The sequence below is a fragment of the Diachasma alloeum genome, unplaced genomic scaffold, assembly GCF_001412515.2.
Source record: "Diachasma alloeum isolate Michigan unplaced genomic scaffold, Dall2.0 Dall_scaffold_00208, whole genome shotgun sequence".
NCBI lineage: Eukaryota > Metazoa > Arthropoda > Insecta > Hymenoptera > Braconidae > Diachasma > Diachasma alloeum.
The window spans coordinates 1,116,468-1,137,854 of record NW_021680373.1 but is presented as its reverse complement, the minus strand read 5'-3'; the positions used below and the strand labels follow the sequence as shown (position 1 = coordinate 1,137,854).

The 21,387-nt window shown below is 35.9% G+C and overlaps 1 protein-coding gene across 2 annotated transcripts in view; it reads left to right on the top strand.

The window, feature by feature from the left end:
• LOC107036362 (leucine-rich repeat and calponin homology domain-containing protein 1) overlaps window positions 1-20,884 on the top strand; it is a 23,933-nt gene extending 3,049 nt beyond the window's left edge. Inside the window, exons 2-12 of one of the 2 annotated variants that reach the window (XM_015254299.1) lie at window positions 10,828-10,972; window positions 11,048-11,280; window positions 11,977-12,113; window positions 12,186-12,401; window positions 12,559-12,720; window positions 13,343-13,464; window positions 13,955-14,089; window positions 14,168-14,720; window positions 15,336-15,473; window positions 15,556-15,633; window positions 19,511-20,884. In XM_015254299.1, coding sequence (XP_015109785.1) covers window positions 10,828-10,972; window positions 11,048-11,280; window positions 11,977-12,113; window positions 12,186-12,401; window positions 12,559-12,720; window positions 13,343-13,464; window positions 13,955-14,089; window positions 14,168-14,720; window positions 15,336-15,473; window positions 15,556-15,633; window positions 19,511-19,660 — 2,069 coding nt within the window. In that variant the 3' untranslated portion in view covers window positions 19,661-20,884. Of the gene's footprint in view, window positions 1-10,827; window positions 10,973-11,047; window positions 11,281-11,976; window positions 12,114-12,185; window positions 12,402-12,558; window positions 12,721-13,342; window positions 13,465-13,954; window positions 14,090-14,167; window positions 14,721-15,335; window positions 15,474-15,555; window positions 15,634-16,548; window positions 18,662-19,510 lie in introns of those variants that run through there. The other variant, XM_015254298.1, reaches the window with a different exon arrangement.
• The last annotated feature ends 503 nt before the right edge of the window (window positions 20,885-21,387 follow it).

Here is a 21,387-nt window from a genome sequence, read left to right as displayed (position 1 = left end):
TTCTCAAGTTAATGACGATTGAAGAAGATCAAAAGAAGAATGTAACGTTTTTTGTCATCAATCTGTTTTGTCATGCTTGACTTACGGGTATTTCAAGCCTAATTTGAACGTTATCTTAAAAAAAGAAAGTGGTGTTTATCATATTCGTTTATAAGATAACATATCTTACGTTATAGAAAATATCTGACCCTTATGAGCTTGACTTGGAACCGTTATAAACAATAACAAAGAATAGAAAGTCAATAAGCTTTGATATTCTTTGATGATTCAAAAAATCAACTTATACTACAGCGTTGTTCCTGGTAAGAGGACAAAAATGAAGGTTTTTTGCGTCAAATGCATCTCCTGAGCCCTAATATCCCACCATCAATCATGTTTGTCAATAATTTCTCGAACAATTCAATTGAATGAATCAATAAAAAATTGAAAATTTAAATCGTGTGATTCGGATGAATTCCGGTTAATTTTAAATTGTAAAAAAATACCTTGAAAATAGAGGAAATTCACTCAGCCGTTCTCAAGTTAATGACGATTGAAGAAGATCAAAAGAAGAATGTAACGTTTTTTGTCATCAATCTGTTTTGTCATGCTTGACTTACGGGTATTTCAAGCCTAATTTGAACGTTATCTTAAAAAAAGAAAGTGGTGTTTATCATATTCGTTTATAAGATAACATATCTTACGTTATAGAAAATATCTGACCCTTATGAGCTTGACTTGGAACCGTTATAAACAATAACAAAGAATAGAAAGTCAATAAGCTTTGATATTCTTTGATGATTCAAAAAATCAACTTATACTACAGCGTTGTTCCTGGTAAGAGGACAAAAATGAAGGTTTTTTGCGTCAAATGCATCTCCTGAGCCCTAATATCCCACCATCAATCATGTTTGTCAATAATTTCTCGAACAATTCAATTGAATGAATCAATAAAAAATTGAAAATTTAAATCGTGTGATTCGGATGAATTCCGGTTAATTTTAAATTGTAAAAAAATACCTTGAAAATAGAGGAAATTCACTCAGCCGTTCTCAAGTTAATGACGATTGAAGAAGATCAAAAGAAGAATGTAACGTTTTTTGTCATCAATCTGTTTTGTCATGCTTGACTTACGGGTATTTCAAGCCTAATTTGAACGTTATCTTAAAAAAATAAAGTGGTCTTTATCATATTCTTTTATAAGATAACATATCTCACGTTATAGAAAATACCTGACCCTTATAGAATAGATATTTTTCATTAGAATATATAGAAGAATAGATATTCAATTAACTTTGATATTCTTTGATGATTAAAAAGATTAACTTATACTACAGCATTTTTGTTGGTAGAAGAACAAAAATGAATGATTTTTTCATCAAATGCACTTCCTGGGACCTAATATCCACGATGAATTATAATCGATCAATAATTTATCGAACAATTCAATTAAACGAATCAATGACTATGGTAAAGCATTCGCCCCAGAAAGAATGCAAAATTGTTTTTTTCGTCAAATCCACCCCCAGAGACCTAATATTTCACTATTATTTGTTTTTGACCAACAATTTTTCGCCTAGTCTTGTCTCCCTCACCAAACCATTGCCACCCATTTTCAATTTTCCCAATCGCCAAGAAAAAAACAATTTAATTGAACGATCCAATGACCATGACGTCGCATCCGTCCTCAGTGACCCTGGAATAGCTATCATGTCGTGTTCACCACTTCCCCACTGGTCGATAGAGCTGCATTTGACAACTGATATAGTCTCCATGTAACTGAGAACACATTGCGTGCAATGCATTTGATTCTATCGCCCTCTTTAGCACCAAAGCACTTGAAAACGCGAAATAAAAAAAATGAAGTGTGAATGATCACGCGGGTCTTCTTGAGTTTATCGTTCTGCATGCCGTTTCCGCTCAATTTCCACGGCCTTGCGGCATTTATAATCCCCGGTATTCCCTCCAATTTCATGTATTTAGGTACACAATGGGTGAGGTAAATATTCTTCTGCAACGTGAGAAACATTTCAACTCTCTGAGTCATTAGATAAAGACTTCTACTATCAGAGTATGTGAGTTAACTGGTTAATGTTTTGTAATATTTACTTTCACCACGTGTGCATTTCACATCCCCAACATCTAGATCTCTTTCATGGATTTTCTGATATTTTTTTCTTCAGTTGCGCGTGCTGATAACGTCTCACGTTTATCTTTCTGTCTCGATGTCATTTTTTTGTCAGATTACTGAATTTCCCTGAACTTCTCGGGAAGTAACACCAAAATTTTTATAAACGATTATAGAATTTTTGGGACTGATGGATATGAAGTCCCGTGAAATATGAAAAATTCCGTGAAATCCTAGAAATACCGGAATATTCTCGTGAAGTCGCGGATGGTTTCGGGAGAAATTCAAGAATTCTGTAATATTTCTTGAAATTTCAGTCCAAATTCATGAAAATGGTCTGAAGAAGCATTTAACCCATTGCGGCACGTTACGGTACCCCACTTGCGTCCTTTTATAGCAGTGGGCGTGCTCCGCCGTGCTTATCTTATGGCGCACTAATACCCAGGCGGTCCCCCCACCTCCCTCGCACCGATATTTCTCGTGAGCTCCGTGCCGCAACGGGTTAATAAAGGGTTTTGTGAACACAAAATGTTTTAGTCGTCCTTCAATATGTTCTCATGATAATTATGCAGCCCAATGTCTCGTTCATTCACATTTCCCACCATGGCATCCATAGATTTTATACAATATTTAAATGTTAGTCATAAAAATTGAAGTAAGCCCTGTCGATATCTAGAATGTCAATCCAATGACTTCAACTTATAGCAACTTTCTCAGAAGATTTGCGGTATCCACAAAATTTTTGAATGAAATTTTCGGGACAGTTCTGGGGAATTTCTATTATTTTATAGTTCCACTGCAATTTCAAGGAATTTGGTAATTGAAAATTCATAATTTTATGGAAAAATCCGTGGACAGGGAATTTAATTTTAATTATTCCTTGAAAATGAATAGAAATCAGGAAAATTCACGGGAATATACCCGTGAATATTTAATTAAGTGAAAATTCAGGACAGTTTGGTAATGAATATTCATATTTTCATTGAAAATTCGAGTTGGAAAATTCTTCTTGCTGCTCAAAAAAATTGCATTAAAATTTTAGTTCTGAAATAGAAAAAAAATTATTTCAGAAATTTAAAATTTGCAAAACCTGAAATGTCGATCGAAATAACTTGAAATTACATTAACTATCTCAGAATGTTCCTAACCCTTGAAATTCTGCAAAATCTCAATGAATTGCTGAAGATTTAATTAAATTCACCGAAATCCCGAAAACATTTCAGAAGCCTTAAATCATTCCAATTTTTTCAAAATGATTAACCCCTCAAGTTTCTTCAATATTTTCAATATTTTTCTTCAGCCACACAAGCAGATAAAGTTTCAAGTTAATCTTTCCGTCTCCGTGCATTCGATTTTTTCATCAGATTACTCAATTCCCTTGACATCTCAGTGAGTAAAACGTACGAATCGACCCGACTTGGCAGAGAAATTGGTGAGAAATGCCAGGGAATGTCAGAAATTCTAGGAGAATGCAACTGCACTGGCAGGGAGTTACTAATTCTGAAGCCAGAGTAATTCCTCTCATTCTGGTAGTTGAGCATTAGTTTACCCATTCGTCACACGGTATCGGCACTTTTTCATTATAGAGTTTGATCTTGGTACACATCGATATTACGCTTGAATCCGTGTACCGGAGCCAACCGAGCAAATCGTTGACATTTCCTTCGGTAAATTGCTGGGGCCGCGGCTGCGTCTCGACTGCATTGCGACGCGATGACTGACCGCGCACGTCATTCATACTCACGCATTTCCGGTTATGGGAAGAAGTTGTGAAAGCTCTGTAAGAATTCTTGAGGAGTACTGGGAATTTTCATGAGCGCTCAATTCACTTTTTTTATTGTTCATCAATTGATATTCAAGTAGTAAAACGATTTCATCATCAATTTCAACTCGTATCTAAACCCACTATTCCCCATACATCGCGAATAATTTTTTACATTTCCATCTCTCCAATTACTGAACACACACCATTTTACCCCATCGCTACTGAAGTGTCATCATAATGGCGTTTAAATGAAGTTGAATTCCTCCACCCGAAGATTCACATTACAGCCACTAGCACAAGACCCCAATAACTTGAATGGGATTTTCAGAGCGGTTAGACAAGCTCGTGCCAAACGCCTGTGTAATTCATGACAACGTGTTAAGGCCATTTGATATAGACAAGATATAATTTTTACCGAGGCTCCAAAACGATTACGTCAAAACAATAAATTCAACTCGGCAAACTGGTCACGTCCCACATACCAGATTGACAGGACAAAGCGTTAACCATGTGCAAATCATACCGAAGTAAAAGAATATTCGAACATATTATTATTATTTTTTTCTCAATTAAAACAGCATCAAACAGAGCATGTACTGTTTTTTCACGAGCTGAACGATTTAGCCAATTAGCTTTTTCCGTTACACACGCACTACCGCTGATAATTACATGAAATTCGTTTGAATACGTGCGTTCAAACGACTTTTATACATGAGGGTTTTTTCATCCGGTGGATGAATTACGGTATCGCGTACAATGACGCGAGTGTCATGTATCGTGTATGCGAGACGTATATTTTTTTTCCACTTGTGGGGGTTATAATTAGCTATCATCAACCGAATTTAAATACGAATGGAAGTAACACCTTCTAATGGGTGTGGAAGAGATAAGGTTCTTCGAGGAATGCTAATTCCTTCGTTAGAGAGGTATTAGACGCACCAAATAGCCATGGGATCGATACAGTGGATGCCTCGAGTTATTATTAGATAGGAAAAATAATAATTTTGATTTTTTTATGGAACTCATTCCATTGGATATTTTTCGTAATGGATTCTTTCATTTTTTTTCTCGCTAAGTTCTTCTCTCACATGAAAACATTGGATTTACAGATGAAAATTTATTAATTAACAATTAAATTAAGAACTTTTGGGTTTTTTTAATTGAAAACATTCTCGTTCTTCAACTGATGATTTTGCCCATTCTAAAATTCATCTACTCGTATTTTGTAACAAATGTCTTTTAGACTATCGAAAATGTATAATTATATCTCAATGTAATCCATAATTTCTGTGGTATTAAAACTATATGATCTTACGTCTTGACTCAATTAATGTCGAATTGATCCCCAGTTAATCCTAAACTAGTTTACAAATGTTTTGAATTTAAGAAATCGCCTGTTCTCATTTAAAAAATATTATTTACCCGAAATGAATAGGTTTTTTGCCGTCAATTTCAGAGATTCTTCATGTAAAATTGAATAAATCTTCTGTTATTTCAATAAAAATGCATACGAGACTGCTGAGTTCTTCAAAATCCATAACTTCCTTCTGAAAACTAGAAACTTTTTCCTCTGAAAGACCCAGGGGACAACAATTTTCAATCCCATCCTAATATCCCACTGTTTCTTCGTCTGCACTGGAAGGCAGTTCGTTCACACTGCCTTCCAGTACAGTTGTATAATTTTATCTCAATATAATCCATAATTTCTATGGCATTAAAACTATATGATCTTACGTCTTGACTCAATTAATGTCGAATTGATCCCCAGTTAATCCTAAACTAGTTTACAAATGTTTTGAATTTAAGAAATCGCCTGTTCTCATTTAAAAAATATTATTTACCCGAAATGAATAGGTTTTTTGCCGTCAATTTCAGAGATTCTTCATGTAAAATTGAATAAATCTTCTGTTATTTCAATAAAAATGCATACGAGACTGCTGAGTTCTTCAAAATCCATAACTTCCTTCTGAAAACTAGAAACTTTTTCCTCTGAAAGACCCAGGGGACAACAATTTTCAATCCCATCCTAATATCCCACTGTTTCTTCGTCTGCACTGGAAGGCAGTTCGTTCACACTGCCTTCCAGTACAGTTGTATAATTTTATCTCAATATAATCCATAATTTCTATGGCATTAAAACTATATGATCTTACGTCTTGACTCAATTAATGTCGAATTGATCCCCAGTTAATCCTAAACTAGTTTACAAATGTTTTGAATTTAAGAAATCGCCTGTTCTCATTTAAAAAATATTATTTACCCGAAATGAATAGGTTTTTTGCCGTCAATTTCAGAGATTCTTCATGTAAAATTGAATAAATCTTCTGTTATTTCAATAAAAATGCATACGAGACTGCTGAGTTCTTCAAAATCCATAACTTCCTTCTGAAAACTAGAAACTTTTTCCTCTGAAAGACCCAGGGGACAACAATTTTCAATCCCATCCTAATATCCCACTGTTTCTTCGTCTACACTGGAAGGCAGTTCGTTCACACTGACAATGGAGGCGTACAAGTACCCAGACGGCCGTAAAGTAGTCTCCGACGGCATGTCCTTGACGCCATTGATTTCTCTGCATTTTCCGGAATTTCATTTCGTCAAGCCATTGTTTTTTTTTCACTCCTCTCTCGTTCGCTGGGCACGTCGTCAAGATTGCCCGAGTGAGTACACGCGGGATAATAATTAGTAGGTCACAGTGCGATTAAGCGCACAACAGAAACGCCCGATTCCCCCCTTCACATGGCCATATGCTTCATTAATTATTTCGTTAAACCCTGTTGGCACGTTTGCATTATGCATAATTTATCCTCCGGGTGTGCAATTTTTTTTTCCATCGCAGCCAGTAAATTCATGTTTACGTTTTCTATTATTCCGTTTGAAATTCATAGGATTTTTTTTCTCTCCCACTCGTGTTCAGAATAAACATGAGTTTTCCAGAAATGCAGAAAAAGCCAGCGCTCACGAATCTTTTCTAGGTCCCCCCGATATAGGTTAATGACTCTAAACACGATGGTGCTTTGCACTGCTGTAGGATACACAATCCTCTGAATTGAAAAAGAAGTTGACTCAACTCATGTGGAACATGAAAAAAAAAAATCTTTGTTGAAGACACATTGCCACATTCGCTGAATACACAGAGGCCTTTGTAAAAAATCATGAAGGCTCGCGTTCATAACGATTGGCAGATATCAGTCCAAGATAAATACCCATCTCCTTTCAACGTAAAAACCGAACGAATAGCTTCAAGGATATCTCAGCACTACAGCATTTTTTTTTTTTTCAACACTTGTAATTAAACATCAGACCTTTCAATTGGTCCGTATTGTTGGAAAACATTTTTAAGTAAACTATTATGCAAGAAGTCATTGAAATGGCAATGGTTATCCGATAAATTTCAACCCCATTTGGCCCGTACATTTCACAATATTTCACAACATTATACTATATATAGTCCCTCATATAGCCCCTCGGAGAAAATAGTCAAAATTTACAATATTTAATATGATGTCAGTGTTTTCAAGACGAACAAACAGGAGGAACAAATAAAACAAAGACTTTTTATACGGAAGAAGGGCTACACGAGGGGCTACATATAGCCCGTCAGTCTTTTTCATAAGTTGTTCTAAATTCATAAAAAGGGTTATGAAGCAATAAGAAATTATTTAAACAAATATCCATAAACAATAATATGATTTATTTAAGAGAAGCGCGATTGAGCCTTTAAAATTTGGTAATTCAAGGCTTGCATCGATTCCCATTAGTTATCAAAAAAAGAAACTGAGTGATGTTTTTTCATAATTTCCCTTGAGCAACTAAATTTCAAAATTATTGCAAACCATCAAATGCACAGTGCAATCTCTAATACCTTGCAAGAAGTACTTATCCATCCTCAAACGAAATAGACCAAAAAATGTATTCAACTCACGCGTATGCAAGGCGCTAACGGCGGAAGTTTGACGCCCGCAAGAGTACGCAGAGTACTTCATCAGTCGTATATTTCAAGGACATAACAGCAGAACAGAGCGCAAAGAATGCTTGAAAAATCCAACCCGAGTTTCCCACAACAGCTCCCACTAGAGCCAGAAAAATGAATAAAAACCTCGGAAACGAGGCTAAAAGCGCCCAGAGAAAAAAAGAGCTTCTATTTTTAATGCAAAGACCGATGCACTCTAAACGGATCACCTAACAGTCATACGCAGCGGAGGAAAAAAAAAGAGGGTGAAAGACACCCCGTCGGTGTTTCCCTCCCCCATTCGTAATATTTGCAATGGGGTCGTTATCGATCGAGACTCGACAAGTAACGATGCGAGACGCGCCTTATGTGCTCCCATCACCCAACAATGTCTCCTGTCCCATAAATATCATTATCCAGCGGCTATAACTCTTACTACCGTGCCTCTCGATTTAACTTGTTCACTGCTCATTCGCGAAGACCCTGATGATAGTTCCGAAGCCTAGACGAGTGCTCAGACACCATGGGCGTTAGTAATAGCAAAGTCTCAGTCCTGTCAGCTCTATCCGGTTTCCAGTTCTCAAACAACATCGATAGACACGTTATACCGTCAATGAACCTCGCCAACGCATGATTTTTATTAATAGGAGGGACACAGATAACGATAGGTGGAATGACCACACCCTTTTCCTCTTGGAACTGGGAAGAACTTGTTTTTTCTAGGGGGGATTACTCGCGGAGTTTTAATCACATGAAATTATTATGAATTTTCGCAAAATGTTTTCAAGATTCCTTCGATTTCTTAAATGATTTTTTCTATGATTCTCTGGAGACTTCATCAAATTTTTTGAAAATCCAGAAATACGTTGGAAGCGTTGTGGTCTGTTGTACAATTTTTGCTTCGGAATAGAAGGATTGTATTCGTCATATCCGAAATTTAAAATTTATTGGGTCAGGATAACTTATTTTGGCTTCAGGTGTTCGAATATGGTTTTTTTGGACCACGTGCGGACGTATGTGTGGATGTGACCGATCGTTTTTCGACGGTAACTAAAAAAATAATTGTTTAAATGAATCCAATTGTGATTTAAAATATTCTTCCCAATGCCATCTCGATGGAGTTCGATCATGAGATTGATTGGATCATGTGTTAGTGGAAAAAATTATTTTGAAACCGATATTCAGGGAAAAGTAAAAAAAATTAATGTTGGGGCAATGCTGACTACTAACGTTGCGGCAATGTTGGGGCAATGTTGAATTCAATGAATCACTGAATTCAATGTAAAATACATCGTCACTGAAATTCGTCACTCGGAAGCAGATTGCGAATTTATTAGCAAAAATATATTGACTGTTACCTAAAAAAATAATTGTTTAAATGAATCCAATTGTGGCGTTAAGGCAATTTAACTCCATAGGAAAGGAATTTTCGAATTTATTAGCAACAAATATACTGACTATATAGCGACGAAGGCAACTCCCAAATATTTTCGAATTGATTACCCCCACACACTCTCCCTCGAAATAAAGAAACCGAGGATGTCATGAGTTTTGTGGAAAACGTACGTATCGATCCGTGTGGTTGCAATACCGGGGACCTCGACCTTGCTCCTTTGCCAAGGAACAACCCTCGCGTGTCCTAGTACATCGACCCCAGCTGTCCCCCCTCGATACCCATTGCCAGCAACCTGAGACGCACCAGACGCATTTTTATATCGTGTCTGGACGATCACCATTTTTTTTTGCTCCCCGCATCGATGGAATTGTGAGAATAGAGACTCGATCGAGTTAATGGAGAAATAGTGGAAAAGTAAAACGACAAGTCGAGGATTAATGAGGATTGTCGACGACATTCCACGGGTACTTGGAGGTATTATTGATCAGTCGACGGTTGCTGGGAGCAGCTGAGCCACCCTTTTCTTATCCACCCCATGAAGCTCATTTTCGAAACACGCACGTGGCCCGTTGCGCCCCCATTCACAACTCCCCCTAGTGAAGAATCAGTCCCACCGGAGGGAGCTTTTCAGCTGTTGCTATGGGGTTGAAGCATATTGGTACTTCGATGAAGTGTAGGCTGAAGCTCGACATACCTGATCAATACTTCTCTAAACAGCGCAGAGAAAGAAAAAAAGTTTTGATTCTCAGAGACATTTCACTGATTTCCGAATTTTCAGGAAGCTATCACCAATTCAGTAAAATCATCTCAGCTGACAGACAGAGTTATTTGTTGTTAACGAATAGATTTGTTTGGTCATGTTCAACTCTACCATTCGTTAATAGTTAACGAATCTCGTTTGGAATAAATGAATCAGTCTATCACTGTATTAAAACGGTTCAAGTTAATTTTGACTATTGACCTGTTTTCAATGAATATCTCGGAATCTAAGGGAGATGGCAAAAGTTTTGTTATAATCTTTTTTGCAGAGCCGATTGAGAGCTACAACAAATGTCATTACGAAAATTTCGCTATTTCCCTTTGATTCGGAAATATTCCTCAAAAACTCAACTGGGAGATAAGTCGACTTAAACCGGTTTAGCACTTCGCTACTCAATTGTTGGTCAATTGTTGATGATACTGGACACTGACGAGAATGATCCTGATTAGAAATGTTTATGCTTTTATAACTTAGACGAAATTTCTGGATTTTTCCCAGGAAAAAAAGGAATTGGAATTTTTATTTTCTGTGTGGGCGAGCGAGGATTTTTTTAAAAATCATTCTGGGAGTTCTGGGAAAGATCCTTGTGGAATGAAAATTGTTTATGTGACAGAGGTGATTGATTCCGAAAAATAATAGATGAGTACCTGAAACTCAGTGGCATTACTCAAAAATTACTGAAAATGAAAACTTTTTTCCTCTGCGAGTTTTTCTGGGAATAAGTTTATCCGGGGGACACCTCGATGACCCAGAGGTGTAGCTTGAAATGGAAATATTATTTTTTCATGAAAAGTTATTTCCGTTTCCCCCAGTGATAATTTATTTATGAAATGGAATTGGGTTGTAGATTTATCGAAAAACCGCTTTGGTGAGCTGCCTGAGGAGGTCACGGAGTTTCCATTTCTAGAGAAACTTCATCTGTACCACAATGCTATACGGGTCATACCAGAGACTGTTGTTATGCTGCAGTCATTGAGCTATCTCGATCTCAGGTAATTGGAGTGGAAATTGTAATGAGGAAATTAGGATGATTGGACGATTGTTTTAATCATTGCTTTTCTGATCAGTCGGAATCAGCTGACGTCATTGCCCCGGGAGGTATGCAGACTCCCTCTGCAAACACTCCTGGTTGCTCACAATCGTCTGGTATCACTGCCAGATGAGCTTGGGCGAATGACAGCACTCGCTGAGTTGGATGCCGGTTGCAATGAGATTGCTAGTCTACCACCCAGAATCGGGGATTTACCGAGGCTCAGATGGCTGGATCTTAGGAATAATATGCTGGTACATCTGCCTATTGGTGAGTGGATTTGTGGGATGATTTAGTCACGAAGGCGTGAACGAAGAAGTGAACTTCTTTTTTTCCTGGGAATTTACCCCGAAAATAACCGATTTCGAGAGGAAATAACAGGATTTTTTGGTTGAAATTATTTCAGGGACAAGAATGGCTCACTCTCTTGTAAAATTAATTGTTTTCTAGATAAGTGGAAAATTATAAAATTTCTGAATTTGAATGATTACGATTTACTCGAATTTTTAATTTCGCATTCTCTCGAAAATTAATGCAAATGAGAAATTGTTGGAAGAGCTTTGTTATAGAGAATTAAGTTTTCGACAAAAAATGAATGTCAGACGACAAAGAGATCAAATTGAAAATTTGAATTATGCATTTCACAATTTTTTTTAATTTTGAATGTATGCCAAATCATTTTTGCAAAGCTTTAAATTTCCAAAAAAAAAAAAAAAAAATGCCACAAACATTAAGATTTCAATTGCAGTTGTGAATTCCCCAACTTTTTAATGAATGTCAAAAACAAATGGTTTAAAAAAAATGTCAAAAAAATTAAATTTCCACCAAAAATTGATGGCTTCGTCCCGAATTATTCAATTCAATCGAAAAAACTGAAAGAAAAATGAGTTCACATCCTCAAGAATTCCGCCCCGAACCACTAATTCTCCCAAGAACCACCATTAACCCGATTATTACCCATTTCAGAATTGACGTACCTGAGACTTGTGAAACTGGATATAAGTGGTAATCGCATATCAGTCCTCCCAAATGAATTAAGAAAGATGAAGAGCCTGGTGGACCTGCGACTAGCCGATAATCCTCTCACCTCGCCACCTGCCTCGGTAACAAGCCAAGCCCCTCAATAAATCCCCAACTCCCCCAGTAATTTCCTAACTCATCGATTATTTCTCCAGCTGTGTATTCGCGGGCGAACACACATATTCAAATATTTAGAGAGACAGGCGGCGAAACACGAGAGGGCAAGATCGGGAAGAGTGAGGCGAAGTCCACTGGAGGCAAGAGGACACGCCACCCTGGACACACGATCCCACAGGCGTCACAATGTCGATAGTGGTTACAGCACAAGTGATGGGGTTGATAAGCGCTGGTCGCAAGAAATTCACAGTGGGGTCAGTTATTTCATAATTATCGCAACGGTTTCTTATTTAATCGTCGTTGTCTCCCCCTGGCGCCTCTACTAGTAGATTAAAAGTTTAAGTAGATATGATGTAGTATCGAATAAACACTTAATCCCGATGAAAACTTATCTCCATTCATTTATCAAAGGTGAATGAAACTGACTCGAGAAGTGGATGGCGACAAGAGTGCTCACCACTCTCGATTACCTTGCCTCATGACGTCAGTGTCAATGGATCGTTCAGTGGTACATCGACACCCAGCACTATATCTCCGGGGGAACGTACCTCCCTCGAAGATGAATTGGGAAAAGTTAGTATGATTTTTCAATTTTATCTTGTGATAAATGTTTTCTCTCAATCAAGCATTCAAAAAATCGTTCATTTTATTTCTTCAGCGATGGAAAATATTGGTATCTTTATCTTGATCAGTATTTTAACTTATCGGCTGGAATCAATTGTTGAGAAATGGAATTTAATGTTTAATTCTCTTCCTCTTGAATGCAGGATTACGGAAGTAATTCCGTGTGGAATCTATTGCGAATAATGGTTCAAAATTCTAAGAAACATAATTCGTTTTGAAAATGAAAAATTCATTTGTGAAAAATAATAAAAAGTCTGTCAATTCGTATTAAAATTCAATATAAACTGCTCAATCAGTATTTAATTGACGTTTAATGCTAAAAAATACTGTTTCCTTTATTTTGATGACTATTTGAGCTCTCAACTCAAATCAATTGGAAATTCGAATGAAATTTTGAATTCTCCTTCCAAAGAATTCTGAATTTCAAGATAAATTCCATGGGGAGGAAGAAAATTATTGTTTTGAACATTAAAAAATCATTTGTGAAAAATAATTAAAAACCAGTTAGTGCCCATTAAGATCAAATGTAAACTGCTCAATCAGTATTTAATTGACGTTTAATTATCTTCAGGCTATGATACTTCACGATCAGCTGCAGAAGAGGCGATTAGAGCGTAGCGCCTCGGAAAATGGGACTGATAACAAAAGACCAATGGCTCCTGCACTTCACAACAACTCTATCACACCACCAGGGTGAGAATAATAAAATTCCTTGTTGCATTGAATTTCACTCTCAAATGAATGATAATTAATGAATGATTATAAATAGTTCATACAATTCATTAATGCATGATTATAAATAGTTAAGAATCAAACACTATAAGCGCTATTAACTGAAAAAAGAAATGCACACTTCAATTTGAGAAAGATCCGTCTTAAATATTTTCCACTTGATTGTCGTATGCAGCAAAAAAAATAGTGTAAGCCTCTAATTATGAACGAATGAATGATATTCTATTGAAGAATTATTATAAATAGTTTATTTAATGAGTGAATGCATGATTATAAATAATTAAAATTCAAAAAATTATATTCAAAGTTATATTCAACTGCAAAAAAATGTTTCAATTTAAAAAAGGAACCGTGTTGAATAAGAAAAATATGCAAAGCTCCAATTATCAACGATAATTAGTCCAACGATTGAACAGGAACGATGAAAGATTGAGTTTGTGATATTTTCCAGAAATTTGGAGTCAAGTGGACTTTTAAATCAGTCTCCGTCACTGGGCTCGTCGCTCCAGTCGAGTCACGGTGTGACAGCTTCTCCAATAATGAATGGAGAGGAGAAGAGGCCCTTGAACCACACTCAAACGTACAGGTATGCGTCGAAATAAATTAATCCTCAAAACTAATTTGATAAACAAAATGAAATTCAATTAATTGTTCTGGAAATTAGAGAGTACAAGGAGGCACTGAGACAGCAGAGAGCCAACGAGGGGTCGAGTGTCTACAGACCAAAGGAGCAAATAACTCCACCAGGCAACGAATCACAGGGCAACGAACCAGACATGAACACGAGCGAGGGAATGCTGGGAAATAAGCAAATATTTAATGACGAGAATGGCACCAAGAGGCCTGTACAAAAAGTCACACCCTCGCGAATTCAAAATTACAATAATTCAGCGATTATCAATGGTAGTAATCTCGAGTACAACGGGAAGAATGGAAAGTACCTGGAGCAACCGTACAAGAAGCCAAATTCCCCAGTCAAAGGCTCGAGTGGGATTTTGTCCACGAATTCAAGTCCAGCACATGCCACGAGACTCGTTAAAACTGCTGTTGGATACGTTGAGGACAGTAATAAGAGCCCCAACAGGAATAATTTGAGCCCAAAGTCACCCAGAACTGTCACTTGGAACAGCAATATGCCTGAGAAGTATTCGTTCACTATGAGGAGGGAGTTTGAGAGGGCTAAGGAGGAGGCTGATTTGATTGAGCAATTGAGAACTGTGAGTTCATTTTATGGATAAGCAGCCATAATATTCTTGCACCCAGATTATTGATTAAAGATTAATTTATTCTCTATCAAGGATAAAGATTAAAGATTATAGATTTATTTATTTATTCAATTTTTTAATTTTACTTTAAATTCAATTTATTAATTGATTGGAGAATTACTCGCAGTTTCCAAAAATGACAATTTTTCAATTATTTCATCAATCTTTCTCCAAAAGTACACTTGCTATTTTTTTCCAGACTTTTAAAATATTTCTTAACGGTTCAATACCGGAATTCAAATTCAGACCTCCAAAGTTTAAATAATGAAAAATAACATAGTAAAATGTCCAGAACCTTCAGGTCAAATGGGGCTCAAATATAAAATAGCCTTAATCCAAGAATATTTATTCTTAAATGAGTTATTCTCATATTTTAAATTGATTTCAAATTGAAGAAGTCTATTCTCAATTTAAAAAGTTTTTCCAATGAATTGTTCTGTAATTATGGGATAAATGAGAGGATAATCCATTAAAACAATTTTTTAAAAACCCTTAATTGGAGGATTTTTTAATGTAATTATGAAATACTCCGTCAAAATAATTAAATTTCTCTTCTTTTGAAAATAGAACATCGAAACGAGATTGAAGATGGCTTTACCCGAGGACTTGGCACCAGCTCTGACAGATGGTGTTGTCCTCTGTCACCTTGCCAATCACGTCAGGCCCCGTTCAGTTGGAAGTATTCACGTTCCATCACCTGCAGTTGTGAGTTTCACGCATTCTCGCATTATCAACCTCAATAATGTTTTTCAACACTTTCATTAATGACGTTTAACATTTTTTACAGCCAAAACTCACAATGGCCAGATGCAGACGCAACGTCGACAACTTCCTCGAGGCCTGTCGAAAAATAGGTGTTGACGAGGTAATTACCCACAAATATCCCCTATTTTTCATTCCTCTGAGACATATTTCAAGAGACTGTGCTTCTAGCCATTGGCACTTTATCTTTTAAACACCATACCATGCATGAAAATTCAATTCTTGGGCATAAGTCCGTCAACACCTCAAAATCATGAGACAAAATCGATGAAATTTTCGTAAACTCATGGTGTACCCTTCTGTGTTTAACGATACCAATAAAAAGTCATTATCATTCATCATTTCCAGAGAAAAATAAAAACTAGAGTTACGTCTGATATTTTAACTTCTCAAAACTGCTGTGCATTTTGTGTCAATCATTTTATTCCACATTATCACATACTGTATTTCCAACAACTACTAGTCAGTCCCGAATACTGTACGTATCAATCGAAAAAAAGTGGGCGGGGGGAGGCGGGTGGGGCGATAAAATGCTGAGGAATAATATTGAGATAAAGCTTTAGTTGCATGCGCATTAGATCGAATTGCTTCTGTGTCACATTGCTTATTATCTGGGATTATCCTGGAACCTTGACGTTGTGCTATTTCTTAATTCATCCTGAATTACCATTCACGGATTTTTGTAAATTACCATCATCTCATTATGATCTCATAGACAATAATCACCACTAAATCATCCACAATGATTAATAAAGACCATTCACCCACATAATCAACGAATAAATCAATCAATGAGTCAAAAATCCTCGAATAATGAATAATAAATTAACTTGTATCCCATGAATAGTTCATTTCATAATGACTAAACCTTGCTGAGCACTCAATTGACCACTAAATAATTAATGAATAAAGTAGAGTCGTTGGACAAATGGAATAAGGGGTTTTCACTTCACAGTGATGAAAATTGAAATTAGAGGAAAAAAAAAATGGGACTGAGTAGTGTCGTTGTTGGTTACAGGAGGTGTTAATGGATGCGGATGCAATCATGGACGTGGGTTACATGAACGCGTGCGGGCTCCAGGCTCTGGCGTGTCTCGTGTCAACTCTTCTTCCATTGCGACGCGGTGAAGAGGCTAACGAAGAGCCAGTCCCAGGTTCACACCGTACGATACAGGAGCGCGTCCTAACCGCGATGCTTTTAGCTGTATTTTTATCAACATTGGCTCTGCTCTATATCTTCCCAGTGCCTGATTAGATTATACCAGGCGATTCTATGCGATTTTATCAGAGCCAAATTCATGATCATCAAATTTCATCAAAATCCATCTAATGATTCTTCGATTGTGAGAATTATTTTGAACACTTTTGAGGCACCTCTTGGTGGAAGAAAATTTTATTTTTGTTAAGTAGTGCAGCTTTAGTTATTTAGTTGACTCATTATGGAGAAAATCAAGTTTCTAGAGCGAGAAATACTGAATAAGAGAATTTTTTATAATAGAGATAAAAGTTTCGATTGAATTAAGAAAAATAAGAATTGAGAACTTATCACTTCGTTCATAATGAAATGAATGCCTTCCAGAAGCACGAGTTATTTTTTATTGAATGGAATCCCTTGTTTTTCTGAAACTAGAAGCTTCTTTTCTCTGTAATTAATGCACCATTTGGCTTACGATGGCCTACGAAAGTGTTTCATACGCAATAACTATCGAATTTCTTGAAAAGGTGCTTAAACAACAAGGCTGTTACTTTAGGTTGTTCATTATCATCAGAAAGTTAATTGTACTTGAATTTTGAGGCATTTACCCTAGTGCTGCAACTGCGGTTGTGCATTTATTTGTTTAATTTTTAATGAGAAACAGCATTCGCTAGATTTAGGGTTATTAGTGGGAATATCGTAGGTGTTTTTTCATCATGATTGATAGTGTAAAATTTTTTATACGATCTAATCAAAATTAAGCGATTAATCACAAGAATGAAATAACTGCATTGCATTTATTACTCGATGCAGATCAAAATGATGAATGATAAATTGTATGAGGGGCATATCACCTATATATATTCGACAAGGAGATGTCTTGAAAATTATATATTTTTTGCTAATTAATAATCGTAATCAAAACGGCAGGTACCACTGTAGGAAATGAAAATTATTTCAAGAATTTTCAGTTATTTCGTTGACAATAATTCTCGGTGCAGTGCATTGGGCGTTAAATCAAGCGAATTGTGAGTGACTCATGCTCGCAGCTGTGTTTAGTCTACAAAGTTAGTTTTCCATTAAATTTTTTTCATTGGTAATTGGATGAGCGACGACGGAAGATCTCGCTGTTTGATCATTGGATAATATTTATTTCATATGAAAGCTTCTCAATGATAAAGGTATATATGCATGGAGCTAAAGGGGAGTTTGGGAGTCTCTCGTATATTTAATTATCTTTCTTTATGAGGCTTCAGTAATTAACGGTTGAATTACACTCGGATTTATGATGTTGCAGCATGCGATTGTACTTCATAACGGGAAGTCCAGTAATTTATGCATTTTTTTTCTTCATTTTTTCGCCTTTTCTTTCACATTTTGTGTTACGTATTTATGCAATTTCCGTCTCTAGTCCCTAATTTATTCCTCTAGTCAGTTTTTTTCAACAAAATTATTCAGTATCAGAACTATTTATCACGATTTTTTGATTATACATTGAATTCTTAATCTCATGAAGTGAAAAATGTACTTAAATTGTTCATGGGAGCACAATGACAGTATTACAATTGGCAGATTTTGTGTCAAACACTGTACAAGCCGATCTGAAAGACTGCTTTTGTTTTTTTTTTTTCGTTTCTCAACGAACCCCACAAATTAATTTGATAAGCAATTTGTACTTAATGAGGAGGAAAGATCATTCCTTGGTTTACTTAGGTGATAATTATGATGTACTGCGCAAAAGTCGAATGTAATTCGCGATTAACATTCGTACGTGCGTCGAGATTATCACGAGGTTTTCCCTTTTTAGCATTAATTTTCTTTGTGTATTTATTCTCTCCCAAAGTTTTATCGTATTTATATTGATATTGCGTCTGCGGTTGCCAGTATCTCGATTCATTTCTTTTTTGAGGGCTCAGCATTACATTGTAACGTTCATTGTATTGGGTATAACAATTATTGTAATATCGTCTTTGATAATAAAATATTCTTCGATACAATCTAGTGATTTTTCGGTTTATGTGAGGATTTTTGAGGAGAATGGAGAATTTAATTTAATTTATTTCGACGAGGGGGTGCAGGTGGATTTAAAGTTTTGGAGATTCTCAAATTTCTGGAAATTTTGTGAAATTCACGAAATGTCACATTCCGCGAATGTTTGGAATTTTTCTGAGAGTTTAATGGAATTCCAATTTTTTCAAGCAACAAAGAGACGGAAATTCTCGAAATTACTAAAATTTTTAATCAAAACATGAATATTCGGTACCACATTTCACTGAATTTGTAATGAATTGAAAATTCCAGAATATATATATCAACATTACCCTGATTTCTATCCATTTTCATGGAATAATTGAACTAAAATTTACAGTTTCCATCGTTTTCTCCCTCAAATAGTAATTTTTTAATAACGAATTCTTATGAAATTTCAATGGAACTCATTGGATAAAAATTTCCAAGAAATTACATAAAATCTTCTGTGAAGAAATTCATAACATTCTGCAGTATTTTTTAAAATTCCATTGGAAATTTATCCCAAAATTCTGATGAAGTATTAAATGGGCAAATATGTGAACAAAAAAATAGCAATTATCTCAATTTCATGAATTCAAAGAGATCTTTCCGCAATATGAAATCTCTCAATCCTTGAAAATATATAAAATACCTGCCTCAAACACATTTTTCAAATTTCGTAACATCCAGTATACAAATTTTCTGACAAATTACCCTTTCGATTTTTTTCAAGAAAAATAGGTGAATAATTTCGCTTGAATAATTTGTGTTACAGAACTTAGTCTGCTGTGCTAGTGACGTACTAGAAGGTGGTCGTGGAGTGGTGCGTGTAGCAGTGACAGTATCCGAACTGCTGCGATTTCATCAAACCCGTTCACCAATGACAGCAACCCCCCCAATAATGAATAGCCACATGACAGCTTAGCGCCAAACTATATAATTTTAATTGTCATAAATCACTTATCCCCAAGCTCAATACCACCTGGACGTTTAACTGACGTTCTCAGGTGCTAATTATTCAAATCAAAAGAGAGAAATAATCGCGATTGAAATTCAGGGGAGTGTGAAACAAAATTAACACTTGACTATTATCAGAATAACCTGTTAGTCGTGAAAAAAAAACTCATTGACAAAAGGGGCGTTCATTTCTCACATTATGAATGCTACGGACATCTGGAAAAGTCAAGTGTTAATTTTTTCCCCCTCTCCCCTATCAAAAAGACTGGAGTGGCGAGCCATGACCCTAGTATACTAATTAATCTCTCCATTAATTGCTAATGGAACAACTCAGAGCATTACGTACGGTGTACGTAATAAAACATGACAGTGATTCTGATAATTATAATTTTCGTCTTCAAATAATGAGAAAAAAAAAGACGAGTGTATCAGTGTACGGTAAAGCAACGAAGTCGGTAAACTAGATAGGAAACTGTATGAAAATAATTATCAGACTGCCAGCTATCGATAAAGTTGTATTCACAGGGTGCCTAGACGGCCCCCTGACCCTCAGCATTATCCTTAAAAAAATGTCAAAAAATTGAGATAACGAGAAATTTATATTCATCGATAGATTCCTAGACATAAGCTCGACGCATAAATAGTGATTTTTTTATCAATTGAAAATAAAACTGCCAGTGCGAATTCGTAAAACGTGTAACGCATAATCGTGGTAAACCACTTTGAGGATCTCAAGCATAATTATTCTGTAGAGTATTAATGAAGAAAATTCAAAAGAATAATCATCAATTTATATATTTTCGCAATGACAATTGACTAGACGAGTGGATTTTGGGAATGTGAATCTAATGAAAATGGCTTGATGCATTATTTATTGTGCCAAAGATTAAGATACCCGTTCGGTAATCACAGGTACTCGAGAAAGATATCAAATCGTTCACAGAAACTTCACTCAATGTATCAGTAAGAATGTTCACAGATTTTGCGATCTATTTTTTGTTGAAATTTATTCATCACGACTTGTTCTCAAATTTCTCCACTGAAAAACGGTTCAATTTATGTTTTCTTCGTCACGGATCAAGTGTTTGTGCACTCAAATTCTTATGATAATATATTACGAACGATGGGGATTGAGATTTGTAAGAAGGAAAAGCCAATAAAGAAATCTTGACGAATTAATCTTTTTGAGTAATTTGTAAATCTGGCTCAGTTATTTCCAAATGAAAATCCTCCCCATAATTTTCACCAACGCGAAGGGTATAAAACACTCGCAGGAACCTTACGAGGTCACCCATTTCAATCATAAACTCATCAATTCAACAATGAGTTAATTTCGTACTGTTGGATTCAATTGTTGACAATTTTTAACAAAAATGGTATTTGATTGATCTTCATAAATTAAGACCTTCCCTTCGGGTCGTTCACACATTGTTGAATTCAATCCTCAATAATTTTTTTTTTCAAGGAAAAGCCTATAAAGAAATTTTGACTTGATACATGAGCCTCAGTCATTTCTAAATAAAAAGCCCCCCCCCCAACCTCATCCTCATCACCTTCAGGATATAAAACCCTCAGAGGGAAAATCCCGCAAGGTCACTCACTTCAATTATAAACTCATTAATTCAACAATGATTTACTGTCGTATTGTTGGATTCAATTGTCAACAATTCAATTATCCTTTTATGTCATTCACAC